General features: G+C 54.2%; 10 protein-coding genes across 10 annotated transcripts; 4 read left to right on the top strand and 6 right to left on the bottom strand.

Moving 5' to 3' along the window:
- The first annotated feature begins 937 nt into the window (after positions 1 to 937).
- CC84DRAFT_629931 (Di-copper centre-containing protein) lies at positions 938 to 2,495 on the top strand. Its single transcript, XM_018186940.1, has 2 exons — positions 938 to 1,354; positions 1,475 to 2,495. Exons 1-2 carry the CDS (start codon positions 1,113 to 1,115, stop codon positions 2,463 to 2,465), a joined length of 1,233 nt encoding a protein of 410 aa, XP_018037245.1. The 5' UTR covers positions 938 to 1,112; the 3' UTR covers positions 2,466 to 2,495.
- A 1,553-nt stretch (positions 2,496 to 4,048) lies between these two features.
- CC84DRAFT_1143025 (uncharacterized protein) lies at positions 4,049 to 8,047 on the bottom strand. Its single transcript, XM_018176390.1, has 3 exons — positions 7,108 to 8,047; positions 4,564 to 7,058; positions 4,049 to 4,508 (listed from the first exon to the last, which is right to left on the bottom strand). Exons 1-3 carry the CDS (start codon positions 7,670 to 7,672, stop codon positions 4,272 to 4,274), a joined length of 3,297 nt encoding a protein of 1,098 aa, XP_018037244.1. The 5' UTR covers positions 7,673 to 8,047; the 3' UTR covers positions 4,049 to 4,271.
- Positions 7,932 to 9,855, top strand: CC84DRAFT_629874 (PLP-dependent transferase). Its single transcript, XM_018186939.1, has 3 exons — positions 7,932 to 8,350; positions 8,451 to 8,769; positions 8,824 to 9,855. The coding sequence occupies exons 1-3, from the start codon at positions 8,318 to 8,320 to the stop codon at positions 9,672 to 9,674; spliced, it is 1,203 nt and encodes a 400-aa protein (XP_018037243.1). The 5' UTR covers positions 7,932 to 8,317; the 3' UTR covers positions 9,675 to 9,855.
- A 181-nt stretch (positions 9,856 to 10,036) lies between these two features.
- Positions 10,037 to 11,170, top strand: CC84DRAFT_1143017 (Clavaminate synthase-like protein; the record flags this gene model as incomplete). Its single annotated transcript, XM_018176389.1, has 1 exon — positions 10,037 to 11,170. One exon carries the CDS (start codon positions 10,037 to 10,039, stop codon positions 11,168 to 11,170), a length of 1,134 nt encoding a protein of 377 aa, XP_018037242.1.
- Positions 11,171 to 11,389: 219 nt separating this feature from the next.
- On the bottom strand, positions 11,390 to 12,949 carry CC84DRAFT_1215895 (uncharacterized protein; the record flags this gene model as incomplete). Its single annotated transcript, XM_018182753.1, has 4 exons — positions 11,390 to 11,665; positions 11,739 to 11,852; positions 11,907 to 12,835; positions 12,904 to 12,949. The coding sequence occupies 4 exons, from the start codon at positions 12,947 to 12,949 to the stop codon at positions 11,390 to 11,392; spliced, it is 1,365 nt and encodes a 454-aa protein (XP_018037241.1).
- A 3,214-nt stretch (positions 12,950 to 16,163) lies between these two features.
- On the bottom strand, positions 16,164 to 18,594 carry CC84DRAFT_1163174 (uncharacterized protein). Its single transcript, XM_018178198.1, has one exon. The coding sequence runs from the start codon at positions 18,526 to 18,528 to the stop codon at positions 16,183 to 16,185; it is 2,346 nt and encodes a 781-aa protein (XP_018037240.1). The 5' UTR covers positions 18,529 to 18,594; the 3' UTR covers positions 16,164 to 16,182.
- Positions 18,595 to 19,792: 1,198 nt separating this feature from the next.
- CC84DRAFT_1054461 (Metallo-dependent phosphatase) lies at positions 19,793 to 20,671 on the bottom strand (the record flags this gene model as incomplete). Its single annotated transcript, XM_018173525.1, has 1 exon — positions 19,793 to 20,671. A coding segment is annotated over one exon (879 nt), but the record flags the coding sequence as incomplete, so codon positions are not given.
- Positions 20,672 to 21,092: 421 nt separating this feature from the next.
- CC84DRAFT_1088891 (MFS transporter) lies at positions 21,093 to 22,732 on the bottom strand (the record flags this gene model as incomplete). The annotated part of the gene is made up of 4 exons (XM_018174279.1): positions 21,093 to 21,730; positions 21,783 to 22,070; positions 22,131 to 22,641; positions 22,694 to 22,732. 4 exons carry the CDS (start codon positions 22,730 to 22,732, stop codon positions 21,093 to 21,095), a joined length of 1,476 nt encoding a protein of 491 aa, XP_018037238.1.
- A 1,131-nt stretch (positions 22,733 to 23,863) lies between these two features.
- CC84DRAFT_1204540 (uncharacterized protein) lies at positions 23,864 to 25,859 on the top strand. Its single transcript, XM_018181911.1, has 5 exons — positions 23,864 to 24,100; positions 24,148 to 24,204; positions 24,257 to 24,493; positions 24,547 to 25,035; positions 25,082 to 25,859. The coding sequence occupies exons 1-5, from the start codon at positions 24,014 to 24,016 to the stop codon at positions 25,700 to 25,702; spliced, it is 1,491 nt and encodes a 496-aa protein (XP_018037237.1). The 5' UTR covers positions 23,864 to 24,013; the 3' UTR covers positions 25,703 to 25,859.
- Positions 25,860 to 25,894: 35 nt separating this feature from the next.
- Positions 25,895 to 26,737, bottom strand: CC84DRAFT_1088602 (dihydrofolate reductase; the record flags this gene model as incomplete). Its single annotated transcript, XM_018174261.1, has 1 exon — positions 25,895 to 26,737. One exon carries the CDS (start codon positions 26,735 to 26,737, stop codon positions 25,895 to 25,897), a length of 843 nt encoding a protein of 280 aa, XP_018037236.1.
- Between the last annotated feature and the right edge of the window lie 37 nt (positions 26,738 to 26,774).

Here is a 26,774-nt window from a genome sequence, read left to right as displayed (position 1 = left end):
GCGCCTTTGCAGGGTGTGCTTGGTGTATATAGTCTGATTGGTTTCGCCCTCTGTAACGCGCGGATGGCGTGTTCCACGGACCGCCACTGCAAGTGCTGGCATGATCTGACGCGGAGTCGGCAAATTCGCCGGACTGTTTAGACCCAAAGACTAGCGAGCATGGTACTGACGAACACGTGCAAGCGAGCCCACTTGTTCTTCGACTTCATCAATTGAAACGCCACCTTCTGCAAAGGCGTGGCACAGCGTCCCGACACGAGGGTAACGACCAGTCAGGTTTTTCCAGTGCCATCTAAGCGGGCGGCGAATGCAGTCTCCGCGGCACAACGACAACAACGCCATGCGCACTTCCACGGTTGACTTGCACGATAAAACGAAATAGTCCCCACGAAGGAGGGCGCTCGAGCGACTGGCAATACATATATTCTCCATGTTCAACAAGGGTAGAGAACACACCAAGATTTGTTACTCTAATTAGCCGCGGCAAAACCTTATGGCCAGGACTTCATCGCGGCTACATGTGGGTGGAGAAGGCCATTGACTTGGCATGCATGGGCGTTGCATGAGCCATCAATGCAGACGTTCACAGAGCCAAAAATCCATTAACCATTCCAAGAAGCTTCGCCGAGAGTGGTTCTGTCTATAGCTCGCGGGAGGTGGAAAGGGATCTCCCGGCGACCGCTGCCATCCTGTACTGATCCACTTTGCTCTAGCCCTCGAGTCCTTGTCCATCGGTTTACCTCGACCGAAGTCTCCAGCATGCACCATGCACGGAGGAACACGCCTGGAAATGTCAGTACGGTCGCGTACCTGACACGTACAGGGTGCCTGACTGGCCCCCGCCCGGCACTTGGACTCTTGGGATCAAGCAGTCCAATAGTTTACGGAAAAGCAAGTAGTCGAGGAGGAGGTATGCAGGCCTTCATCTTCATCTTCGAGGACCCTTTAAGAGCCGGCTAAGCGACTGCATCCGTGATTTTGAGTTTCACCTCCTTCCCAAATTTAATCTATCGAGGTGCCAAAAGGGTTCAGCCACTCGTTACCCTTTTATCCCGTCGTTTGACTACAGCTCCTCTTCGTACTTGTTGATCGGAACATTTCCACCAGCTAAGATGCGTTTCACCACTTCCGTGGCTTTGTGCCTCGTGGCGGCCCTGTCAAATGCCATTCCCACTCCACAGACAGATGGCTCTGCTGCCGACTTGCCAACCCAAGCCTCCCCAGACGAGGCCCAGGCCCTTGAGCAGCTTGCACAGTTGGCAGAATTTGCTGGCCAGACGACCAATGAAACACTCGCAGCGAACAAGAAGCGGGATGGATGCTCGCTTGGGAATCTCTCGATACGACGTGAATGGTACGTAAACCGAGTTTCATCATTAAGCTTGAAGACTTGCAACACAACCTGCATCTGCATATGCACTCATTCCTATCACAATGCATGAAATCCCGTCAACGGAAGCTAAGGATGGCATAGGTCTACCCTGAGCAAGCCGCAGCGGAAGGCATACACAGATGCGGTCCTGTGTCTGCAAAAGCTACCTGCCAGGACCCCATCCTCCGTCATCCCTGGAGCTAAGTCACGTTTCGATGACTTCGTCGGCACACACATCCAACAGGCAAACTACATTCACTACTCTGGAACCTTTCTAGCGTGGCACCGCTACTTCACCTGGTCCTACGAGCAGGCCCTTCGAAACGAGTGCGGCTACAACGGTGTCCAGCCATACTGGAACTGGGCATCGTCTGGCGCTGTTGGTCTTGCGAATTCGGCTATCCTCGATGGCTCCGCTTACTCCATGTCCGGCGATGGCCAGTACGTCGAGAAGACTGGTGATATCATACTCGGAGGAGCCGAGGGCCTCCCCCCTCTAGTCCTCCCCACCGGCTCAGGCGGCGGGTGCGTGAAATCCGGACCGTTTGTCAATATGAGCGTCAACCTCGGACCAGTCGGGCTCTCTCTCCCAGGTGGCGGCTACGAAGTCAATGGCGATGGATTGAGCTATAACCCCCGCTGCCTCAAGCGTGATCTTACCGACGCTGTGGTCCGCAAGTACTCCAACGCCACCGCCATCGCCTACACTATACTCAAGCCCCAGGAAGTCTATGACTTCCAGATGACCATGCAAGGAGTTCCCGGAAGCGGCAACATTGGTATCCATGGTGGTGGACACTACGCTATGGGTGGTGACCCAGGCCGTGATGTCAACACCTCCCCTGGAGATCCTCTCTTCTACACCCACCACGCCATGATTGACCGCGTGTGGTGGATCTGGCAGCTGCTCGACAAGAAGGAGCGCACGGGTGCAAAGGGAATCTCTGGCACTGGCACCTTCTTGAACATGCCTCCGAGCGCAAACACCACGCTCGACACTGTCATCGATCTTGGATACGCTGCGGGCCCTCCCGTCACCATGCGTGACTTGATGAGCACCACGGACGGTCCGTTCTGCTACGCCTACCTATGATCGCTTCGTCACGGAGGACCAAACACATGACAACCTAGTCATTGGAAATGCACGCATATTTAGTCATAGACTTGTGAATACAGCCTTCGATATCCTGTACATATAACTTCTAATACACTTGTTGATATCATTACTCTGCTTTGAATTGTGACTTCGTACAGCAGCATTCGTTTGCGCTGACGTTGATCATCAACCGCTCCATCCAGGTCAGCATAATTGCAACATGAATCTCTTCGTTCTGAATACAAGATCTTGAAAGTGGACCTCGCCTCCGCTACGTCCCATGACACTACTCCACTCACGCAGTCCGTCGAGCAGACCCTGAAGCTTGCACCCGACCGCTCCGGTCCGCCCATCGACGTACCATAGTCATTAACCGCCGTCCCACCACCGGGTACCATCGCAACTAGACCGAGTCGTGAGTCCCAGCGCAGCTACCATGAAGGCGATCCAGTTGCTCGCTTTTCCATCCACAGCGTCATCCCTTCCCATCCCATCCATTCTCGCGCGCCTTACAAGTCACAACCTTGCAATCCAATCCTTCGGCACTTGCACCCTCGATGCAATCGAAAGCCGACCACGGCACACAATATCACGGTACCGCCCCTAGCTAAACCTCTCCTCTCCAATCGCCCTCCAAATCTCGGCAACCGACCCGACCGACCCGCCTCGGAGCCCCATCAAACCAAGGCCCTGCCGCTAGCGACTCGAGTCAAACTGAACGGGTCCTGTGTGTCAACCGGGCGCAGCCGAGCCGTACAGGTATGAGTAGCGCGACCACGCGATTCAGATGCGGGAGCTCCAGCCTCTAGAACCTCTAGCACGAACACGAGGTGCCTTCTAGCCCCGCGGGTGCCTCGCGAGAAGGTCTTTTCCTGGAATGTCTTACCTCACCGTGCCGTGCCGTACTTGCTACTGGCGGCAAACGACCGCCTTCTCGTCTGGGCTCCGCACCACCGTCGGCTGTGGAATGAGCCGCTTCCAGGACACCAGCCAAGTATCCATGCGCAGCATGTGCACGACATTCGGCAGTTTCACTCCCAATTCACCGCGGGGCTCGGCATGCTAGCTCGCATCCTTCGCGCAGACAGTCCAGTCCTGCTCGCGAGCCCCTCTCGTATGAGGGGCTGCAGCCCTTGCCGTTTGTAGAATACAGTATGTAAACGTCGTGGGTCCGCGGCGACACCATCTAGTCGAGGGAAGAGCGATGCTAACCAGCATCGCGGGCCGGGTAGTGAGCTCCATAAACTTGCCGCGGGCACCACGGACCTGGAGGTAGGCACCGCGGAACTGGCAAAGGCGTCTACGCGCCGGGATCGAAGGCGAACGGAGATCTGCACTCCGACTAGAAGGGCTGTGGAGCATTCCCCGTTGCGCGAGTCAAGCCGGTAGAGCCCGTACAACAAGGTTCGACCTACGATGGTGGCCGCTAAAACGGAACTACTTCCGAAGGCATCGCCAAAGCGGGCAAGCTTGTGTCTCTAATTCTCACAATGCGCAGGGCCCGGTGTCAACAGATGACATGATCTACTCGCCCGCGGATGGTCGAAACTGCGCAACATGAGTCGAGATGATACCGATTTCGTCAAAGATGGAGTGTTATTGAAACCAGCAGCCACACGGCCACTTCAGAAGCGCTGTCTATGCAAGGCGCGTTCGCATATACGAACCGTGACTATGAGGCAAATGAAATAGGAAATATGCAAAACGCCTCAAAAACAACAACCTTAGCTCATGGAGCCTTGGCTTCTATTTACACAGCTGGCAACTGAATCGCCATACGAAGCTCGTACAAAGCGGACCACTTTACCGCCTTTCCACGAGCAGTAAGTGCATGGCGAGATATGCTAGCACAACAAAGGAGGCACCAAAGACGGCGAGGCCAATGCAATCCTTCCATAACGCAAGAACGTTGAAGCCGAATGAGCTCAGAATGGCGGAGCCAGGTACTTCGATATCGAGCCCATACTTGTGATCGACAAGCGAGAGGTATTTGACTTCGTTGACGATGAGACCTTCAAACGCGTAGTGAAATATCGATAGCTGATAAAGGTTGTTAGCTTTGGTCTCATACGTACAGGGCGGAACGGCTACTCACTGTTTGCAACCATTTCGCCGCCGGGGGAATACTGTCCTTGTTCAGGAAGAAACCAGAGAAGAGCAGACTGAAGAGCATGACGAGCACGCCGATCAGATTCGCTACTCCGTTGTTGCGGAAGACGATACCGATGAACAAGCAGACAGCCGCAGCAGCTAGGTTGAATAACACCAAGAAGAGAACGAACTTGAGGAACTGAGGCCATGCGGGAACAAGTCCAGTCATCGGGTATACAATGATACCGAGGATGATGGGCGGAATCAAGCGTAATGGTACAATGTCGAAGAAGACCTTGGAAGCAAAGTAAGAAAGTGGAGAATAGTAGCCCTTCGCTCGTTCACGCGTGAAGAGTAGACGCTCAGGTGCAAAGACCGTGAGGACTGTAAGGGTGCTGAAGCCGAACAAGGCCAAGACGAAGAAGAAGAGACCCAGACGGTTCTGGAATCCCTTGATGTCGTCGGTCAGACCAAAGAATAGGAAACCAAGGAACACCGCGAGAACGATTGCGATGGCGTAGTGGGTCAACATGAGCATCGGGTTCCGGTAGAGGTTGCGCCATGTCCGCCTTGATAGGATGATGAACTGACCAAGCAGTCCTACTTTTCGGAAGCCTCTGACTTTACCAGCTGCCACGAAGCCGTTGGCCTGCTGGTGATCGTCGCTGACGCCGTTCGCTTGGTTGGCCGACGAAATGGCACTGGAAATATCATCGCGAAGTGCAGCGGCCACGTCTGAGGTTGCGTATGCGTGCACAAGCGTATCCAGGTTCGTTCCAGTCCCGCCATCGGCAGGAGGTGGTAACTCATCCGGATCTTCCAGGATTTGGGGAGGCGGAGCACCTTGTTGACGCGAAAGTTTTAGCCACTGACCATTACTACCCTCGCGAGGCTGATAGGGGCCACCGTCATCAGATTTGGGGGACATCGTACCGTCATGCACGCTACTCTTCTTCCTTGTGAACAGCTCACGCTCCTGTTGTTGCTTGATTGATGCTCTACGCTTGCCCTTTGGTCGAATGCTGGAGATGCTTGGGCTGCCTACGGTGTCCCGGTCCGTGTTAACACTTCGAATTGACTTGACCGCAATGGCACTGCTTGCTCTCGTGTCGAGACCCTGCCTTGAGAAGAGCGAGTTGTTATCATCGATAGGCTGAGTAACGGCACTGGCGTGCATAGTAAGATCCACCAGATAATCCGCAATGTTGAATCCAGGCGGGCAAGTGTACCCGATATTATCAAAGTAGGCCTGGCAGTTTTCGAAGGGTCCAGAGTAGACAGTCCTGCCTTTCGCGAGTAGGATTAGCTGATCGAACAGAGCGACAATATTAGAGCGGGGCTGGTGAATAGTGAATACGACGGTCCTGTTGTAGGATTTGACGAGGTTGACCAGGCACTCGACGACATTGAAGGCGTTGAAGGCATCGAGGCCACTGGTTGGCTCATCTAGAAATAGAATGCTGGGTGATGTGACAAGTTCACAGGCAATACCGACACGGCGCTTCTCTCCTCCTGAGATGCCGCGTCCGCTCTCCTCAGAGCCAATCTTCTGGTGACGAATGTGGTGGATGCCTAGTTGTCGCTCCACATCGTCTACGAGCTGCTCTTTCGATGCACGGCTCATCTCTTTAGGCAGTCGCAGTAGTGCCGAGTCCAGGATCGTCTCATGCACGGTCAAAGTAGGCAGCAAGGTGTCCTCTTGGTCCACAAAGCCAATAACACTGCGAAATTCGTCATCGCGGACCTGCTCGCCATTAAGGTAGAAATTTCCTCCGGTGGCGCCAATCTTGTTCTTGCGGGCAAGGATGTCGAGGAAGGTTGTTTTGCCGGCGCCTGAAGCTCCCATGATGGCCAGAAGTTCTCCCGGGTGCACAGCACCGGTGATACCAGTGAGGATCTGTTTGCCCTTCAACTGGTACGATACGTTTTCAAACGTCAAGGAAGCGGGCTTGTGGTCGGCCAAGAGTTTTGCGTTCTCGTCTTCTTCGTCATCGGACAAGTGAATGGGTCCCCATTTGCGCCTTTCGGCTCTGCGGGCAAGATACCAGATGACCAGGATGACTGCCACGATGAACAAGGCGCATCCTGCAATGACACCGGCAATCAGCGGGGTATTGATGGTCTTGATTGGTCGCTCGTAGCCGGGGACTTCAGTCTCGTAGAGACATTCTCCAGCGTTGCACTTGAGAAAGATGCTCTCGTCGCCGAAGACGCTAGAGATGAGATCGTTCATGGCAGGCTCCGAGAAGATGCTGCCACTCTCCTTGCTGGGCTCAACAGTCGAAATGGACTTGAACTCGGCTGGGCCTTTTATCGACTCCTTGAGAAAGTCTCCGATGTCGATGGAACCTTCTTCACCACACAGCATCCTGCCGGGAACGCATGCGCATTTGATGTTTTCGCAGTTGTACCTTGAAATGTTGCGGTCGGAAAGGGCTTCGAAATTGGCGCTGCAGGTATCGAGGGCACAGTAGAAAGATTCCTTCTGATCGACCCAGACTGCTTCTGTTAGCCCAGGTGTCGGTGGCCACGGGACGCTCATGCTTACATTGGAAGTTGCACTCGTCGGTTTCTGCGTTGCAAGAGAAGGTAGCCTGAGGCTTCTTGTCCTTGAGCTGGTCGAGGATCTTCCTGTTGGTGATGTCGCACATCTGGTAGTTCTCCTTGACCAGCTGCCCTTCCTTGAAACAGATGCCACCCTCGCCTTCAGGCATCATGGCATTGCAGGCCTGGTTCGTCTGGCAGACATTGCAGTTGATGCCTCCCCAGCCCTCGTTGCAGTCGCACGTGTCTCCGCTTCTTGGAGCTCTGTTCCTGTTGCCGTCCGGCAGCGCGCCACACAGCGGCGTGGAACAGTCCTCTCCTCCGAACCCAGGCGTGCAGTCGCACTTTCCGTTTCCTTTGACGCACTTGGCGAACTGGTGGCACTGGAAGTCGTCGAGGTTGCAGTTGAAGCATGGCGGACAGCCATCCGGCCGGTCGTCATACAGCGAGAACAGGTCGAGAGGGACTTCGGCGGCGGAATAGTTGGCGAAGGTCTTGCGCGCCGTAGCTGTTGCTGGTCCCGCAAGCGACAGCGAGACCAGGAGCGCGGCGGTCCATGGGCGTCGCATATCGCGCGCCACTCGCCCGTGGTGCGGTGGAGATGCAGCAGCCGTCGCAGAGCTTAGCTGTTGCCTTGGTGACGTCGACACAAGCAAGGGCCGCCCGGGGGAGCGCAACGTGTGCGGAAGGAGCTGGAGGGATGCGGGAGCCCCAAGCAATAGCCAAAAGAATGGCGGCAACGGGAGTGTGCCGGAGAGACGTGCAGTTGGTCTGTTATCGCATCGTGTGAGCACTGGCTTGCGGGGGCGAGGCTGGTGGTCATGGTCGCCAAGAGGGCGCGCTTGCCTCGCGCGGGCCGGGGCCGAGGGAGACGTCTCGCCTGATCGAGATGCATCGCTCCTTGGGACGTGAGCCTCGTCCACGCAGCAGGGCGTGTGGCGGAGAACAGGCCGCGCACTCAGCACCACCGGCAAGCCGCTGCCCAAGTTGCTGAGCCCTGCTGCTCGCATAAGCAGCTGTTCCAACGCATGCCAGGCATTGCCGATCCAAGTACTGCACGTGGGCGCCCAAATGCACGTCGCGCTGAGCTAGCGACCGCAACGCCCTATGTCAAAATAGCCCGCCTCTGTATCGGCTCGCCGGGTTGACTGCAAGACACCGCACAGCCATCCGACTTGCTCTTCTTCTCAAGTTGCCAGTCTGAACCGTTCACAATGGTCAAGATTGCACGCTTCTCTGTTGAGGCTGTAAGTGTTGTTGAATGTGCATGCAATTGCCCATGCCCCGTGCTCGGCACGCTGCACCCAACACCCCACGTCCCAAGAAACGCACGCTAACCTGCCGCAGTGGATGGACAAGTACGAGCACAGCTGCAAGTACAACATCGCTGAAACATGTTGCGCCTCCATCTCCATCGACCAGCTACGCGAGCTTTCCGAGGACAAGGATCGCGACGTCGTCACAACATCCACAGCCCTTACGTATGGTGCAATCCGCGGCGCAGATGCATTACGAGACAACCTTGCCCGTCTGTACTCTGCCCGCTCTGGCAAAGTCTTGCCGCGTGACAACATCCTCACCACCAATGGAGCCATCCAAGCCAACTATCTCATTGCATACGCATTGCTCGGCCCGGGAGACCATGTGATATGTCACTACCCCACATGTGCGTCCACTCGGTGATGATTCCTTCAGGATAACGTAGGCTTACTCCAGCCAGACCAATCGCTATATGAGATTCCCAAGCAACTCGGTGCTGAGGTCTCGCTTTGGAAAGCCAGCCCCGAGAACAAATGGAGCCCCTCGATTGACCATCTCAAAACTCTCATCAAGCCCAACACGAAGATGATCATCATCAACAACCCACACAACCCTACTGGTGCTGTCTTGGGGAAGTCCTTTCTCCAACAAGTCATCGACATTGCGTCAGAGCACAACATCATCATCCACAGCGACGAGGTCTACCGCCCCATATTTCATGGCATCACACCCATGGACGCTGAGTTCCCACCCTCAATCGTCTCCATGGGATACGAGCGTGTCATTGCAACAGGCTCCATGTCAAAGGCATACTCGTTGGCAGGTATCCGCATAGGCTGGATAGCATCGCGCGACCGCAGCATCATCGAAGAGATTGCTGAGGCACGACACTACACCTTGATATCTGTCAGTATGTTGGACGAGCAGGTGGCCGCCTTTGCATTAGACCCATCGACAATCCACAGCTTACTCGCTCGCAACATTGCCTTGGCCAAAACGAACGTGGAAATCATGGAAAAGTTCGTGTTGAAGAACGACGACGCATGCGACTGGGTGAAGCCAGTCGCAGGTACCACCGCGTTCGTTCGATTTCATCGAGACGGAAAGCCGGTCGACTCGGTCGATTTTTGCGAAAAGCTTCTAGAGAAGACAGGCGTGATGTTTGTTCCTGGCAGTGACTGTTTCGGGCAAGATTTCAAGGGCTATGTCCGCATTGGCTATGTCAATCATACCGAGGGCGTCAAGGAGGGTCTAGACAAGGTTACACAGTTCGTCAGGAGGAACCTGGATGACGTGAAGTTGGCAGAGTAAAAGCACATAGTGGCATGAAGTGCATCAAATCAGTACAATCCCGAATGTACCTGGTCTCGGAGTTGGAAAGTTGCCACTACAAATGGTCAGAGATGCATCGTTCGGAAGCCGCCGCGGCCGTACCGCGGCAGACCGACCGTTCCTTATCTGTGAGTGTACAAGTCCATTTCACGACCCACGCCCCAGCACACAGCAGCGGCATCATCCGAATCACGATGTCGCCGCGATCCGCTTTCATAGCCAGCCGTGGCAGATATATAAGAGTCGGTGAACCGCTGTCAAACTCCATGCCATCAAAGTTCGAACCCCAGAATCAGAGAACCACTCCGACTTAGAACCCCAATCATACATCAACTCACAACATGCCTCACGCAACCGCTTCCGACATCATTGTACGCCCTCTTCCATCCCGCCCAGGCTCCAAGTACACAATCGGCGCCGAACTCCTCAACGCCAACCTCGAATCCCTCACGCCCCACGACGAAGCCACCATCAAGCACGCCCTCTACACCCACCAAGTCATCCTCTTCAAAAACCAATCCGCCCTCACGCCCTCCGCACAATACGCCGTAACCCGCCTCTTCGACCCGGCCGCGACCTCCTACGGGCACGGCAAAACGCTCGACGCCAAGCGCTCCGTCCTGCACCCGGACCTCAAAACCATCCCGCACCAGCCGCAGGTCCAGGTCATCGGGAACGGATTTGTGGAGGAGTTTGAAGGACTAAAGGATATCAATCTGAAGCACCCACACCACAGGACGTTCCACAGGGATGTCCTCAGCGACGAACTTGACCGTGACAACACGCGGTTCTATAGGTGGCACATCGACGCCGCGCTGTACGATCTCGAGCCGCCGATGGCGACGTCGCTGCTCGCAGTAGAGGTGCCCAAGACGGAGTGCCAGACACTCCGGTACGACGACGGGACGGGGGATGAGATGCGCGTGCCGCGAGGGAGCACGGTATTCGTTAGCGGGGAGACGATGTACGATGTGCTCTCCGAGGAAGACAAAAAGTTCGCCCGCGAGACAAAAGTGCAATATGCGCCGCACCCGTATATCTGGATGAGCGGCGCGCGGTCGCGGAGCACGGGGCTGGGCATGGTGTGTGAGGGGCTGGAGCTGGATGCTGCGCAGCTCCCGCCGGTGGAGGAGGACAAGATCAAGATCCTGCCCATGTGCTGGAAAAACCCTGTTACGGGGAAATTGGCGCTGCAGATCCATCCGAGTGCGGTGCAGAAGCTTGTGCTGAAGGATGGCACTGTGGTGGATGATCTGGAGGAGGTGCGGAAGATTGTCTATAGGCTGCAGAGGCCGGGCATTGCGCCGGAGCTGGTGTTCCCTATTGACTGGGACGAGGGCGACTTTGCAATCTTCAACAACAGGGGGGTGTTGCACTCTGTGACTGGAAGCTTTTTGCCAGAGGAAGTCCGCATTTTCAGGCAGTGCAACATGGCGGCTAGCCAACCGGTAGAGGGACCAGAAGAGTGTGCGTAACCCATCTCGGAGACTACGATACCATGCCTGTTTAGTTATTTTGTTGAAGAGCGTGATATATCCTATAGATATGAATAAACTACAAATACAAACCAAGGAATTCGTAACTGTGCTTGTGTATGCCAACATCGACCGAAGTCCCTGTTCCAGGACGTGGTATCTACCTTACTTCTCCTGGAGAAACGAAGCACACTCACACGTTTGATCAGGTGCGACATTTCACTTCTCCTCATCCTCGTCCGCTTTCCCACCCACGCCGCCAAACACGCCGCCCAAGAGTCCGCCAACTCCCTTCTGCACACCCCCAAGCGTGCTGCCCACGCCGCCCACAAAATCCCCCTTGGTCAGCTTCCCTACGCCATCACCCAGTCCGCCAGCGATCCCTCCGATCGCGTCCCCCGCTCCTTTTCCAATTCCACCCACGACATCTCCGACGGGCCCGCCGACTGTACGCCCCACTCCTCCGACCGCGCCGTCGATGGTGCCGCCGAGGCCCTGTTGTTGTCGTGAATTAGCATTGGACAGAACAACTAACAAAACAGCAAAGAAAGCTAGGAGAGACACACACCTTCCCCACTCCGCCGACCGTGTTGCCCACGCCAGAGCCGAGGCCGCTGGCTGTGCCTTTGATGTCGCCTTTGCCGATGGCGCCGGTGGTTTTGCTGACGGTGCCTTGGACGCCCTAGCGTGCAGGTCAGCAATGCGAGAGAACGTAGGCAGATGAAGTGAGACTGACCTTGGTGGCATATCCCGCGGTGTTGTAAAGGCCGTCGACTGCGCCAGTGGCAGTCTTCCCCACGTTGTCTGTAACATGCTTCACAGGCTTGCCGATGCCGGCGGGCACTTTGTCGAGTCCCTTTCCTGCTATGCCCGTGATGCCGTTGACCGTGCTGTTGAGCCCGGTAGTAGCGCTGTCGGCTACTGTGTTCACAGTTCCCGTGGCGAGACCAGTGCCCTTGTTCAGCCCACCAGTAACCGCATTTGAGGCAGTTCCGACCATGCCAGGCTTCTTCGGGGTGGTAGTCTGTCCTGTCTTTTTCACTGCGGCGGGTGTGGGTTTCGTGCCGTCGGCATTGACGGCTGAGGTTGATTTGGCTGGAGTCTTCTTGACGGGTGTTGCTTTCGAAGTGGTGGAGGTTGCGGTGGTTGCAGACTTCACGGGCGTGGTCTTTGCGGCATTTAGTTTTGGCGCTGCACTGGCTTGGTTCTTGATGTTGGGCCCCTTTACTGCTGGCGCGGATGTTGTTGATGCAGATGTCGTTTTCTTCGCCGCAACCGGCGTCTTCGGGGCGGGTTTGGTTGCATCGCTGGCTGCCGTCTTACTGGCAGCTACGGATGTCTTCTTCGCAGGCGTCGCATTAGATGTAGTGGAGGATACCGCCTTTTTGGCGGCCGCGGGTGTAGAAGGTTTCAGAGGCGTGGTCTTCGCGGGGGTAGTCGAGGTCTGTGATGCCGCACCAGATGCTGTTTTGTTAAGTTTTGCAGGTGCTTTTTTCACCGGCGTAGCTGTCGTTCCTGCAGTCTTTGCTATGGCGGGCGTAGCCTTCTTGACTGGTGTCACAGGCTTCTGTGTTGTTGAAGTTGTGGTTTTTGCAGCTGATGCGGGCGCCTTCTTCGCAGTGGAAGCTCCACTTCCCGCGACCTTTTGAAGGTTTGCTACGCCAGCTGAATTGGTTAGGACTATACTGACCATGCTGCGAGTAAAGCAAGGCTGTAGATAGCACGCGACATACCTTGAAGCGCAGCATTCTGCTTCTTCATTTCATCTAGAGCTGACATGGTGCTGTTAACGACTGGTGTTTAAAGGATAAGATTCTAGATTTGAAGAGCAGTTCAAAAAACAGTATCGCGCTTAGATGCACGCAGATCATACAAGGGCTGGATCGTTCTCCGATGTTGGAAGTTGCGATATTTATCCCATGACGCCTACGTCACCGCGCATGTTCACCACGCCGATCTGCGTCACCCAACCAAGTTTCAGTTAGGAACGACAGGCATCATCCAGATCGCGTGGGGTGCGGGGCCTAGCGGATAAGGGTCGATAAAAACGTGATTGGGGATCCGATGAAACCTGAAAATGTTGAGGTTGGTGGTGCTCGGTGCTGTTACTAGATCAAGGAAGTGAGCGACGCGCTGTAAATCTGGCTTGCCACTTTCACGGACAGCATCAAAGCGCAAAACACTCGATGTTCATCTAGCCAACCTAATCAATCAAATCTAAACTTCGAATATGGGTATCAATGCTGAAAACAATGATAGTATATGGAATGTGGAAAGCGCTCCGCAAAATCGCATGCGTCGAATCAAAAATAATACAGCCCGACAGAGTCACTGTGAGCCGAAACGAATTCCAAACTTGTCTTGCAAGAACTCTTTTACCTGCGGGTTCCCGGAGCCTTGAGCGGAAGGTGGAAAAGACACAACCTTCAAGCCCTCGAGTGATCGCGCACGACTGACTTGAAGGGGTATTAGCAGGCCGAATAGAGAAGGCGTGCATTGCAAAGTACTTACGAGCTACGTATGCTTGGCCTTGTTCGAAAGACTTTGACAAGTCTACAACAACTCGGTTCAACGTCATGCCCTACTGGCATTAGCCTATCCTGCGGTAACACATATGTTCCAAGGTTCCAAGTGGCTCACCTGACTCTTGTGTGTAGTCATAGCCCAGGCAGCCATGAGTGGAATCTGCGTCCTTGATAGCAAACTGTGCGGTGCCGTGTCTCCAAGCGAGTTAACCGTACAGTCGGCGTAGATTGTTCGCTGGACGCCGTTCAAGAAACTGAGTAAAACAATCAAAATCGAGAACATCATATGTCATCGAGGATGTACTCACCGAACAATTGGCCATGCCTTAAATTCCATTTGTTTTGCGTACTCCTGTAGTTGCGATTCGCGGAATACAGCATGGTCACCCTGCAACACCTGCGTACCCATAATGAAGCCATCGCGCTTCTCACGAGTGGTGGCAGCTTTGGGCATATTCTTCGGATCATAGTCTTCAAAGCCCTGAATGGTACCCTGTGAGCCATTGACAAGGCCCGCGCCGATGTCAAGGTTGTGTAGAAGCACAACAAGCATGCCCTTTTTTAATCTGATTCGACTCTCAAAGCGGTGTTCTGCTAGAGCCTGCAAAGAGCCGTCGGGCGCTTTGTACTCTCCCTTCGACTTGAGGTTTCCATGTGCTGTGTTCCATTTGAAATGATCAAGACATTGATACGTTCGTTCGACAGAGCGCAACGCCCTGAATCTCTCTTCATTGACTCTATTCACCTCCGCTCTTGTCGCGAAGAGTTGTATGGCATTTCGCGTTTCTGACTCATGTTTCAACAGAAGGTTCGTTTCCGTCGGGAATAGCCGAATGCCCATCCTGAGTTTATTCAGTATATTGATAAAGGCACGATCACTTTGCCGATGGATCTCCTGGAGATTGACGTGAACAAAATCACACTCTTGCCATGCTGTACTTCGAAACGCCCACTTGTCCTTGTCGTAGAATATGCCGTGAGCTCTGCACTTGTACTCAGTCTCGTCTCTATTCATGATCGTTTCTCTACCACATTCGATACAATACCTGAAAGGTTTGACGGGGGGAAGCTGACAGAAATCACCCGTCACGACGACCTGTACGCCGCCAAAAGCAATCTCTTTGTTCCTTGCCTCTTTCATGAGGTGGTTGATACGCTCAAAATGGTGATTCTCGACCATACTGACTTCATCGATCACCAGAACGTCGGTTTCGTTCAGTCGTTTATGCACAAATCTGCCATGCCCAGTCGCTCGCAACTCTTTTAAAGACTTTTTGTGATGGTCGGGAGTCCACCCAGCATATGTCCACGTCGTAGATCCGTTGATATCGAGGGCAGCTCGGCCTGTGGGGGCAATGATGTTGACTTTCATGCCTCTCTCCTCAAAGCGCTTCACAAACGCCTTGAGCACAGTGGACTTTCCACACCCAGCAGAACCTGTATAAAAGACATTCCGGCCGCTAAGGATGACGTCGACCAATTCAGCCTGCTCCTTGCACAGGGTGGGCTCCACAATAGGTACAATATCCGCAGCTGGATTATCGGACGGCGCGACATGGTTGTTGAAACTTTTGACGAGCTTCTTGAATTGCGACTTGGAGTCAATTTCCGAACCGTCCATCAGGGGATATTGTCCTGGCATGGGTGGAGAGTCCAAGTCCAGTGGGTTGTTTTGTGATCCTGCTAATGGAAGCTGCGGATAAGGCGCTGGCTGTGCCCTGTTCACTGGCGGTAGTAGCAGATCATCGTCGTCGTCCACTAGGTCGATGATAACAGGCTGTGTGCGAATCCCTGCCGGTGACCTTGACGCCGGAGTCTGTAGTCTCTTGGGAGGCGGTGATTTTGCGCTTGCGCTTGCGCTTTCTCTTTGCCGTTTGTTCTGGCTTTCTTTCTTAGGCCATGCGCTGGGTTTGGCGGCAGGGGCTGCATCTGCATGCATGCCGACCTGCCACGGAAAGACCTGTTGCCGTTGCACCATTCTCTCGCCGACTTCACCGCTTCTAAGGTAGGGAGTGTCCTAGGATGAGCTCCGTGCCTAGCTGCGGTGTGGACTGGGCTGCGAGTGTATTTGCGGCATACAGCGAAGGGTTTGCGGAATCGATGATTCAAATGTTGAATGACGGCCGGGAGAGGCTGATCTGCGCAGACAGCTGCGTTCCGGCGATTAACACGGGCGCATGAATACCTGGTATCATATATACAAGATCACCCAACAAATTCAAAGACGCTGCGATAGACGGAGCGAAAGTGCAGAAGGGATGGGAGAGATGCGGCGCCCAAGCGAACCGCGAACGCGTGGAGCCGACACGGGAGGCACGCGAGATCACGCGCTAGTTCGGCGCTATTAGACATGGTCGAATTCATCGAGGACTCAGCATACCGTTCAAGTGATAGACATGATGCAATAGATAGTCATATGAAAGTTTGCATTAAGCGGCTTGCACACGCGCTTTCACGCTTTAGCAAATGCGCTCAAGGTCATACATGCTACGTAGGGTACTGGCAATTCTCATCTTGACCGCTCCGCTCACACCTGGCGCATGGCTGGCTATAGTCGCACCTCTGCTTCCGACGCCTGCAATTCAGACACGCTACTCTCGCAGAAGTGACTCGGTATTCGCAAGTTTCTCCCTCTCCCAAATTTCTGCATCTTTCGCACGGCCGATTCCCGTCACAAAGTTTCTTCCTACGAGAACAGTTTGTACATGTCTTCTTCTGCTTGGGTCGTCGCGCTGGGTTCACGGCTGGGTCCGCAATCTGCCCTGGCACCGTATGCTCTTCGACCTCTTGCTCATCCTGTGTAGTGTATGCGCTGGTCACAGTTGAGTTGGGCCTAGAATCCATCCGTGATCTCTTCCGTCTGGGCATCTCTGTTTCGGTTTCTGTCGCCTCACTCTTTGCTCTACCATGCCCTAGCCAACCTGCCTTGGCCCAAATCGGCTGTAAATAGCCATCGATGTGCACGCCTCCAACCGTTCGCTCCTCGTTGTCGGAGTCGTTCGTTCGAGGATCATATCCATGCTTGCGTCGAACATGCTCTGTGAGGCGACTAGAGCCGCTGAAATCTTTCAGATTACCAGGACAGTCTGTATGCGGGCATCGCAGGCTACCGGGATCGAAGTATGGTCGTTTAGCGAACAAAGTCCGGATTTGTCCAGAGGATCCTGGTTCGCGCACTGCATCACCAGGGACAACTTGCGCTTCGTCAGGTGCCGGGATTTTGGAGGGTATGTACTGAACTGGTTCCAGGGGAGGCAGCGAAGCCCGTCCGTCACTGAAGGTCCGAAAGCTCATTTGTTCGCCAAAAAGAGAAGCGCATCGCTGAGCCGTACTCTCAACCACCCGCTTGTCGAACCCGGCAATAGCTGCGAGACCAAGCAGTTCACTCCAATCCATCACCCCAGCACCCTTTCGGACCTCCGCATTACTCGAGGCATTGCTGCGAGGGCTGCTGTTTCCCGAACCTGACCGAGCACATGTAGTTTTCAGATAGTCGGGCGCACCTTCATCTTCACTTTCAAGATCAGCACCATACTCCGATGCAGAGTCGCTGTCTGCAGCGTTGTGCAGGTTTTGCGTCGGCTTCTGAGGCCTGAGGGCCTGCTTTTTGCTGTTAGTCCTTTTGGGCCCACGGGAATGGGATTGGGATCTTGACAGAGATCTAGCGCGCGGTGCTGGTGTCTCTGCATCTGTCGTATAGTCGCTTCCAGAGCCTGAGCGATGCAGACCATCACCGGCGTGATTTAATCTGTTCCTGTGGACTGCCAGCGCTAGCTTATCGATTCTAGACAGGAGTGAGTTAATAGAAGGCTCGAGTATTCGTCTGGCCTCGTCATCATCAGCGAGGAAAGCAGCCTCAGTGGCCGACTGCTGTGAGTTAGACAAGCCTCGCTGCCTCGTTCGGTTCGGTAATGCGCTCTCTAACTCGCTGTCGATCGACATTCCTTGAGCTAGGTCGTCTTCGGTGTCGACATCGGACCCGTCCAATTGTCTAGTGACCTGTTCCCCATCTGTCTCAGAAGAATAGAGCTTCGAACTAGCACCTTTCGCCTTTTTCTTTTTCGTGCTGCTGCTGTGAATTTCAGGTTGCGCCTCAGCTTCAGAATCCGAGCTGGATGGAGGGGCGGAAGAGATAGCAATTGTGTCAGCGTGCAATCCTCTCTCCTCGTCAACCGTCTGCCTCTTTGCCCAATTGTCTTTCGCCGTCCGCAGGAATAACGCCAGCAGTTCTTCCCGCATGACTTCTCCGCTTCCACGATCTGTCGCGCTGCTGATGTACCATCCATCTTCGGAGTTTTCAGTTCTGTGCGTCGCAGATCCCTTTGGTGGAAGGCGCTTCGGTGGTAGAGGCCATGCAGTCCACAGTCTTGAAGGCACCAGCTCCGTCTCCAAGTCGCCAGTGAGAGGATCCCTAAACTGTAACTCTTCGCCCTTCTTCAGCCATGCATCCTTGCTCTGCCAATCTTTTATCTTTTCCAGCTGTTCCTCAGGAAGTCGTAAACGACGTTTGAGATTATGCGCATTGTAGAGGTGTGCGGCCAGATCCGTAGATTCGATGTTTTCTAGGGACTCTGCGATTGCGCGATCCGCTTCTGTGTATCTCCGCCAGCTCTGGGGCTTGACAGCGCGCTCTTCTCGAGGGGCAGCTTCGAGAGGGGTAGTTTCTGGTTCGGGAGAGCTTGGCTGGAAATCTTCGTCGAGCGAGTCGTCGGGATCGGGCACGGTGAACGGCAGGAAAGGTGCATCCTGCGCGTTCTGAGGGCTTGATGAGCGTTCTGATGGTGAGAGCGAATGGGCCGATGTGGTGCTTTCATCACCACCAAACAAGGACATCTTGGTTGACGTCCAGTTTCAGTGGGTGTGCGATGCGTGCGCGGCGTTGGCTGAGGTACATGGTGGGGTGCTATAGAGGTGGAGCGCGCGTGCGACGGGGAATCTTTTCCTGGCGGAGCGCGACAGCACGTGACCTAGACTCGGCGAGAATCATCTCAAGCAGCTCAACCGGTTTGTACTCAACACCTTTTGCAGCCATCTGCGCTGTTAGCCATTCAAAGTCCTGAAGGTCACCATCATTCCTCCCGCCCCGGCTCGTGAAGGCTTTAGCCTTCATCCGCCACAATTCTGGCATCGAGGCCACCTATACCCCACCCATCTCTGTAGGCGCGTATTTCAGCGCCGGGCAGACCTCATTGCCCAGCTCGATCACATCTACAGAAATTGTAACATCGGCGCCAGCGCCAAGACGTGCGGTATATTGGACAGACACTAATAAGAAATAAAATCAGCATGACAAGCAATGCAAGACGGCTTGAGGACAAGGTATAGTCATAGCCATCTAGCACCACGGAAAACCGCCCGTCCTTGCGCGCTCCTTCGAGAAACGCCCAAAGGGCAGCAGGCGTGCCAACGACGTCGATGTCCCCAGGTCGACGCCTGGAGCCATGGTGTACCATGACTCCACTCCCAACGAGAACAAAGTCTGGGCGGAGGGCCGGGGGCACAAGCGACGAAGCAGCCGCGCAGGCTTCTCTAAGGGCGGCAAGGTGGGCGGAAGTGATCGTAGCCATGATGTGTCATTATGCATGGTACGTTATGTTGGGGGACGGGTGGTACGTGATGCTGTTGTGAGGCTGATGTCGATGTTTATACGACACCCCATGTAGGAAATGCACGTAGGCCCAGGGCATTTCTGGTTCATAACTTCCCAAATTGACCACGCACCCAATACACTTTCCTTGCTCCAGTGTAGCGTGGAAAGACTCAAATATGTTCGCGTAAATTACTGTCTGTGTTACCTCCCCTCCTCGCTGTCGTGTATCTTACCCACTGAACCCTCTCAACACCGTTTTCATGCTTCAAGGTATCGTGAATACGCTCTGATATGCATGCGTACAAAACTCGCTTTGGAAGGCCTTCATCGCAGTTTCTGACTTCAGGGTAGCGTGACTGGACTCAAGTAGGTATGCGTGCAAAATTCGCTTTCGAACACTCTTAACACATTTGCTTGCTTTAAGTAGCCTGAATGGACTTGAACGAGTCTCTGTACAGTATTCTACCCCAACTTTTTCTGGGCTTTCTCGCTATTGAATTCATGACTTGGTAGGTCTAACTCCACCAACCAAGGCGCATTCTCCGGTTGGTTATCATCATCCATGATCGCAGCATTCACCATTAGGGTCTCTTGTGGATTCTTCTTGAATGTCTCAGCGGAGCCAGGCGGGAGACTAGCGTGATCCTTTCTCTTCGCTTGGTTTTTGCCTACCCATTCCTGAGGTAGCAAGACCATGTGATCGTCCCCTTCTTCTTTGATATTCTTCCTGTCATCGTACCGCACCCTCTGTGCCCCATACCCCTTGTGAACATGCCCAAAGAAATGCAACCTCGGTCGCGCCCTTGCAATTGCTCGGCGCAGATGTTCACAACCTGCACTGGTACCGTCTCCGGTTTTATCGAGGACATATTTTGGCGGACCATGAGTCATAACGATATCAACACTCTCGGGTATTATCGAGGCTGTGGTCCCAAAATTCTCTGCCCACGAAGGAGTCACATTTGACTGGTTGAAGCGGTCTTTGTTTGTTGTATATTGGAATGCTGAAGAGCCGTATCGTGGTGTCCATGGCGAAACAAATATCTTGAAGTGTGCTCCAGACTTCAACGTGAACTCGTGCGTTCCTTCTTCGAAAAATCGAACGCCGGGAGTGCATAAAAGTCCTCGTGCTTTTTGGTGACCTTCCGCAGTGCCTCCTTGGGAAAGATAGTAGTCTTTGTCAAGCGCAATCTCGTGGTTGCCAGCGATGAATAGTTTCAGCTCGGCTTCAATTTTGGAGAAGGCTTCAAGAGCTTCCTTGATGGCTTCTGGCGATCCGTGTTGGGTGAAGTCGCCGCAGTGGAGGAGAACATCGCATTGTGGAGTCGATCGCAAGATTTTGCCGTGTCCATCGTGAGTGTCGGACATGATGAGGAAGCGCACAGGAATGAGTGCCTTGATTGGGATTGACAGGCTTGGAGAAGACGATCGAGGCTTTTTCGAGGCGGTTTCATCTTTGGGTCTGGGCGAGTCTGGAGTGCGAGCACGCTTGAATGGGGTATAGGCCGACATAATGAGTAGCAAGGCGTATGAGTCCGTGAGTGCAAGACGGATGAAATTTTTTACCCCTACCTGAAGGAAGGGTCGACTTTTATATGTGAGGTGGATGCTGCTATCCGATGATAAGTTTGGTTGTGTCCACCGTTCTAACGCTCCAGCCCAACGCGTTGAGCCGCCGGTCCATGGATGCATCTTCACGGTTCGTTCCGTGCTTTCGCGCGTGAGAATCCGGGAGAGCGAGAGGTCCGAACCATATCTTCTGGGATTTGACTAGTCTAGGCCTCCGGTCAGAGACGTACACATATTCTCAAGGCGCGATCTCATGCCTTTCCATCTCTTTCTCTTTATCCTTATCATTCCACAAATCCAAGCCATGAACGTCAACATCAAAGTTCCTCCTCAATCCTGCGAACCCCTTGTCCACGAATAAGTAATCCACTTGCTCAAGAGTTTTACCACCTGTTTCTGGGCAGAGCAGGAAAACGAACAGCACGGCGATGACATTACCCGACACCACCCACAGCCAAAAGTACCAGCCAGTTTTATCGAAGCCAATAGGTCCCGCAAAAACTGTGATGAACGTCATCAGCCATTCGCCGAATGCCGTTGCTGCGCCGCCAATGTGTCGATACTCTAGAGGAGCGATCTCGGCACAGTACAACCATACACAACCTTGCCAGGCATAGCCAAACACGAATAGAAAGATGAAGATGATGCCGATAGCTGCCCAGCGGATTGCCTCAGTCGTCGATAGTGCGACGAGTACGGTAAAAATAGTAATTAGGACTGTCATGGTGATGGCGCCATAGAGCAGTACACTGCGGCGGCCAACACGCTCGATAGTGAAGTACAAAGGCACACAACCGAGCGCGAAGAAAATGTTGAGCACGCCAGATAGTAGGGAGACGAGTGACGGCTTGGCGATCGTAGCGAGGATTACTGAGCCTATCGTAGTGCTTTAGCTGAGTGGTTTTGTACAGTGGCCAAGGAGACGTACTGTAATATGCGATGAGACTGCTTCCCATCCACTCACGGATCATCGGTAGCCAGAAGCACATGCACAGGCGGCGAATGATCTTCATACGAGTATTGTCGACGATGCCCATGGTTAGAAACTGTTTCCAGTGTAGGCTCGAATTAGCCTCGAGCTCAGCCTCTATGGCAGCCAGAATCTCTCGACGGGTGTTCTGCACCTGCTCAGACTCTACAGGTGTATCGTTGAGCCGAGCGAGTACTGCGTCGCCTTCCTCCCATCGATTACGTGCGTAGTACCACCGTGGCGTGTCTGAGAGAATCCGTTAGAATAGATAACAAATCATCAAGGGGCGAACGCTCGACTTCATACCCGGCAAAAACCACATGCAGCCTCCGGAGAAGAATGCGAATATGACCTGTAGTACAATGGGAACGCGCCAACTGGCCTGGTTGTACATTTTGGTGAAGCCAAAATCCACCCAATACGCCAACGGTACACCGCTAATCAGCAGAATGGCGTTCAGAGCATTGGCTGGTCCTCGGTCCCCGATCTCCACGCCAGTCTCATTCAGATACGTTGGCACAGCTGAGCTGATACACCCGATTGCGAACCCAGTGACTAGACGTCCCACGATGAGTTGGGCGACTGAGTACGACGAAGCTTGTATCACTGCTCCAAAGACAGCGGCTAAATTGCCGAGGAGAATCGTTCCTCGTCGACCGATGCGAAAAGTAAAAGGGAGAATAGCCAAAGCGGTAACACAGGCTGCCAAGTCGTATGATGCTGTTATCATGGGGATAGTCCATACATCTTTAGGGCGACCGATGGCATCCAGAAAGGGCGGATGTAGAAGCACGCCTCCAAGCACACCAGCATCGTACTGTAATGGCTCAGTTTCTCGGAATGCTGAATGTCTATGCTCTGAGACTTACGCCGTACATCATGAATGACGTTCCGCATACGATCTTCATGAGGGTGTAGAGCGTTCGCCCCTTGAATTGGGGAAGAATACCCATCTTACGATATGTGTATTGGGTCCTACTATACAATATCCGTTCGTGCAAGTTCGCTTCTTAAGCGGCTTTTAATCTCCAGGCAAGTTGGCTAAGGAATGCCGCTCTTTTGCTACGTACTTAAGCTTCAGTATATGTACCCCAAGATCCTAGTAACGCGTGGTCGCTTCGCTTATCATGCATAGAGTTGGGGAAGATGTGGGGAAGTAACCCTAGAAACACCACGGAAACGATTACCCGTATATGGTGCCAACTCGGGGTCGTAATACTTGTTGACTGCGATGCCATCGACGTCGATCTTACTGACAGGTTGATCGCAGATCATCGGGCAGAAGGCCGGAGGAACGCGTAGTCTGAGCGGACATCGGCGTAATAGTGCGTTACGACGCAAGTGGTTACCTGTGAAGAGCTCTGAATTGAGTCTTGGGACTTTTGACCTCTTGGAACGGACTGTCTCGTTGTAGCCAAACGTGATCTAACAGTGTAGACAGCTGAAGAAGTCCAAAATGCCCGAAGTGCACGGTGGCATATTTGAAACCTACATCAATCAACGACTAGCTGGTGCACGACTTGGAAAAGCTTGAAAACAACGTAGTAATAGATATGGGAAGAGATGGGGAAGCTGGGTTTCACCACGCTGCCAGTTGCTGCCCGGGCGGGCGAGCATCAGCGCTCACGTCCGCGCCGAGTCATGGCCCGATCTCCCCACGTAGTTCTCCGCAGTAGCACCGTGTAAAACGCAGATTTTGAAGACAAAGCATTCTGTGGAGATGAAAATGAATATCCTGTCGGCGTGAAATGTGGGCAGTCTCAACCAGATAGTCAAGCGTGTCAGGATTTTGATTCCAAGGCCAGGTCAACGTCCAAGTCAACGTCTAATGGCTGTGCTGCTCACAGGTTCCTTTTGTAAGAGCACCAAGGATTTTTGGTCCGACTGTCGGCGACATAGCTCCTAAGCTCCTGGACCAAGTGTTGTCGAGCATACATGTAGTCTGGGTGCGGGTAACGATGATGAGGCTACGTCACGTGGTGTTTACGGCCCGTGCAGTATCTCCGACCGCCGACGAGTTAGCTGGTTGACGAGCGATTGCAACACGGGCTTGACAGCTCCATCGACCATACGCACCCTCTCACGTCACTCGGCGACCCCGCGACTTCTCGAAACACCCTCCATCTCTCCGTCCCTGCGCCGTGGAAAATACACCGAGCGACCCACGACCCCATCCCGACCCCGCCACAATGTCGAGCGGGCAGGTGCACAAGGCCGACAAGGACTTCACGAAGGAAGCCGACAAGGCGATTCCCGAGGCAGAGAAGCTCGGATCTGTATGTTCGGGTCTCTGGCGAGAGGGCGAAGCTGACAGCAGCCGCAGAGCAACCCGCAAGCGGCGATCGAGAAGCTACTTCTGTTGGAGAAGCAGACCCGCCAGGTATGGCCACCTACACATATCGACCCAGACCGGTCCCACTAACGGCGAGAAGGCCTCAGATCTCGCCTCGACCTCCCGGGTCCTCGTAGCAATATGCACAATAGCCAAGAATGCGGGCGATTGGAGTTTGCTCAATGAGCAGGTGCTGCTACTCTCGAAGAAGCATGGCCAGCTGAAGCAGGCTACCACCAAGATGGTGCAAACCGTCATGGGATTCTTGGATGACACCCCGAGTCTGGAGACCAAGCTTTCGGTCATCGAGACGCTGCGGACCGTCACTGAGGGCAAGGTGCGTGGCGCATCCACCCCGGGACGCGGGGCAAAGCTGACATCCCACAACAGATCTTCGTCGAAGTCGAGCGAGCTAGGATCACGCGGATACTATCCAACATCAAGAAGGAGCAGGGCGACATCACTGCGGCCACCGATATTCTGTGCGAGTTGCAGGTCGAGACCTTCGGCTCTATGACCCGCCGCGAGAAGACCGAGTTCATCCTACAACAAGTATCGCTTTGCATACAGAAGGGCGACTGGACACAGGCTGGCATCCTCTCTAGAAAGATTAGCACGCGATACTTCACGCGCAAGCCCAAGAAGTCGCCCGAGCAGCTGGAGAAGGAGCAGAAAGAGAGGGAAGAGAAGGAGAAGGCGCGGAGTGTCGACGACCCGCCAGTCGAGCCGGAAGACGATGTGACCGATCTGAAGCTCCGCTTCTACGAACAGCAGATCACTCTAGCCAAGCACGAAGACAAGTACCTCGATGTTTGCAAGCACTACCGACAGGTGTTGGATACTGAGGCGGTGGAGGAGGATCCGAATAAGCTGAAAGCTGTATGTAACCCATACGTATACGTAGCAATGCTTCTAACAGCTACAGATTCTCCAACGCGTCATCTACTTCATCATCCTGGCACCGTATGACAACGAGCAGTCCGACCTCATCCACCGCATTCAACGAGACTCGCGCAACTCGATGATACCACAAGATGCACAGCTCGTCAAGCTGTTCACTGTCCCCGAACTGATGCGATGGCCCATGGTGGCCAAGCAGTTTGGCCCTCATCTTACGGAGACAGATGTGTTCGACGCTGAGGCGGACGATTCGGACGACCCGAAGGCATACAAGAGGTGGCAGGACCTGCGCAAGCGAGTGATCGAGCACAACGTTCGCGTAGTCGCCAAGTACTACACACGTATCCAAATCCCGCGGTTAACGGAGCTCCTTGATCTGACCGAGGATGAGACGGAGAAGTACATCAGCGAGCTGGTCACGGCAAAAACCATTCATGCCAAGATCGACCGGCCAGCCCGCATCGTCAGCTTCGCTAAGCCTAGGGACGCTGATGACGTTCTGAACGAGTGGAGCGGTAACATGAAGAGCTTGCTGGGACTGCTGGAGCGCATTGATCATCTCATCACTAAGGAAGAGATGATGGCTCGCATCCAGGGGGCGAAGCTTGACAAGAGCAGCAAACTTGCCAAGGGCAAGGCAAAATAAGGGAAACGCTCAACATGTGTGTTATTGAAGAGGATCATGATTAGTCTAGACGTACTCGAGCCTCTATGATACCGGCTCCGCATACACTGCGCATGTAATATAGGCTTCCAAGCATCGCTTCCCTGCCACGTGTGATCTATCCTCTATATGCAACGCCATGCTAAGCAAAAATGTTGTGGATCTATGCGCCGTCTAAAATGGCACGTCCATGTCCTCTACGCTCTCCTCTTCCTGCTCGCCATTGTCCGCCTTATGCAGGGTCTCTTTTATGAAGCCCACCAGCGCTGCAACATACGTCTTCTGTGTGGTCAAGAAGTGGCCACCAGGATGGTACACCACCCGGTCTACACTCTGCTCGCACCGCTCTACTAGCGCTAAGCTCCGCGACTCTTCCACGACCGTATCAAGCGTCCCGATGAAGTGCAGCATAGGCGTCTTGATCTTTGGCTCATAGAACCCGCGGTAGGTATCCACGCCCCTCGCCGCAAACCCGGAATAACTGACCGCAAACTTGAGCGGCGCGTGGATTGCCTCCTCAATGTATCCCGTATCCGCCTCGAAAGACTGCGGAAACGACATCCCGCCCTCAACAGCCAGCTTCTCAAACGCCTTCCGCCGCTCCGGCTCCAGCAGCGCCGCCACCATCGCCGCCATCGCGCCGCCCTGCGAAAACCCTACGACACCGTCAAACGGGCCCTCCTCCTTCAGCACGCGCGCCAGCGTCTCCATGCCCAACTCCAGCCCCTCGTACGTGTACGGCTCGGCGTCGCCCTTGCGCCTCCACCACGCCCACGCATCGCTTTCCTCCGCCTCGCCGTTCTCCTTGACCTCCGGCGCAGCAGTCGGGAACGGGATGTCTGCGTGGGCGAGCCGGATCGGCGCAGTCGGGTAGGACAGCGTTATTCCCGCGGGGAAGGCTTTCTGGAGGTTCTTCTCCAGGGCGCGGGTTTTGGCGTGGAAGTTGGGGCCCGACTGCGTGAAGCCGTGGATCATGAGGATCTTGATTGGGCGCGAAGGTGGGGGTGCGGCGGCCATGGTGCGGCTGCGGTAGAGGGTGAGGAGGTTCGAGGGC

Source organism: Paraphaeosphaeria sporulosa, assembly GCF_001642045.1.
Source record: "Paraphaeosphaeria sporulosa strain AP3s5-JAC2a unplaced genomic scaffold CC84scaffold_4, whole genome shotgun sequence".
Classification (NCBI taxonomy): domain Eukaryota; kingdom Fungi; phylum Ascomycota; class Dothideomycetes; order Pleosporales; family Didymosphaeriaceae; genus Paraphaeosphaeria; species Paraphaeosphaeria sporulosa.
Note: the sequence above shows the minus strand (reverse complement) of the source record. Positions and strands in the feature narration are given on the sequence as shown.

What these genes read in the sequence shown, in the direction of transcription:
- CC84DRAFT_629931 (XM_018186940.1), top strand. Translation starts at nt 1,113, where the DNA reads ATGCGTTTCACCACTTCCGTGGCTTTGTGCCTCGTGGCGGCCCTGTCA. An exon ending in CTCTCGATACGACGTGAATG is followed by an intron (nt 1,355 to 1,474) that starts GTACGTAAACCG and finishes AGGATGGCATAG; the next exon opens with GTCTACCCTGAGCAAGCCGC.
- CC84DRAFT_1143025 (XM_018176390.1), bottom strand. Translation starts at nt 7,672, where the DNA reads ATGCGACGCCCATGGACCGCCGCGCTCCTGGTCTCGCTGTCGCTTGCG. An exon ending in CGACGAGTGCAACTTCCAAT is followed by an intron (nt 7,059 to 7,107) that starts GTAAGCATGAGC and finishes TAACAGAAGCAG; the next exon opens with TCTGGGTCGATCAGAAGGAA. An exon ending in CGGCGAAATGGTTGCAAACA is followed by an intron (nt 4,509 to 4,563) that starts GTGAGTAGCCGT and finishes AACCTTTATCAG; the next exon opens with CTATCGATATTTCACTACGC.
- CC84DRAFT_629874 (XM_018186939.1), top strand. Translation starts at nt 8,318, where the DNA reads ATGGTCAAGATTGCACGCTTCTCTGTTGAGGCT. An exon ending in CACGCTTCTCTGTTGAGGCT is followed by an intron (nt 8,351 to 8,450) that starts GTAAGTGTTGTT and finishes AACCTGCCGCAG; the next exon opens with TGGATGGACAAGTACGAGCA. An exon ending in GATATGTCACTACCCCACAT is followed by an intron (nt 8,770 to 8,823) that starts GTGCGTCCACTC and finishes TACTCCAGCCAG; the next exon opens with ACCAATCGCTATATGAGATT.
- CC84DRAFT_1163174 (XM_018178198.1), bottom strand. Translation starts at nt 18,528, where the DNA reads ATGTCCTTGTTTGGTGGTGATGAAAGCACCACATCGGCCCATTCGCTC.
- CC84DRAFT_1204540 (XM_018181911.1), top strand. Translation starts at nt 24,014, where the DNA reads ATGTCGAGCGGGCAGGTGCACAAGGCCGACAAGGACTTCACGAAGGAA. An exon ending in TGGAGAAGCAGACCCGCCAG is followed by an intron (nt 24,205 to 24,256) that starts GTATGGCCACCT and finishes AACGGCGAGAAG; the next exon opens with GCCTCAGATCTCGCCTCGAC. An exon ending in GGACCGTCACTGAGGGCAAG is followed by an intron (nt 24,494 to 24,546) that starts GTGCGTGGCGCA and finishes ATCCCACAACAG; the next exon opens with ATCTTCGTCGAAGTCGAGCG.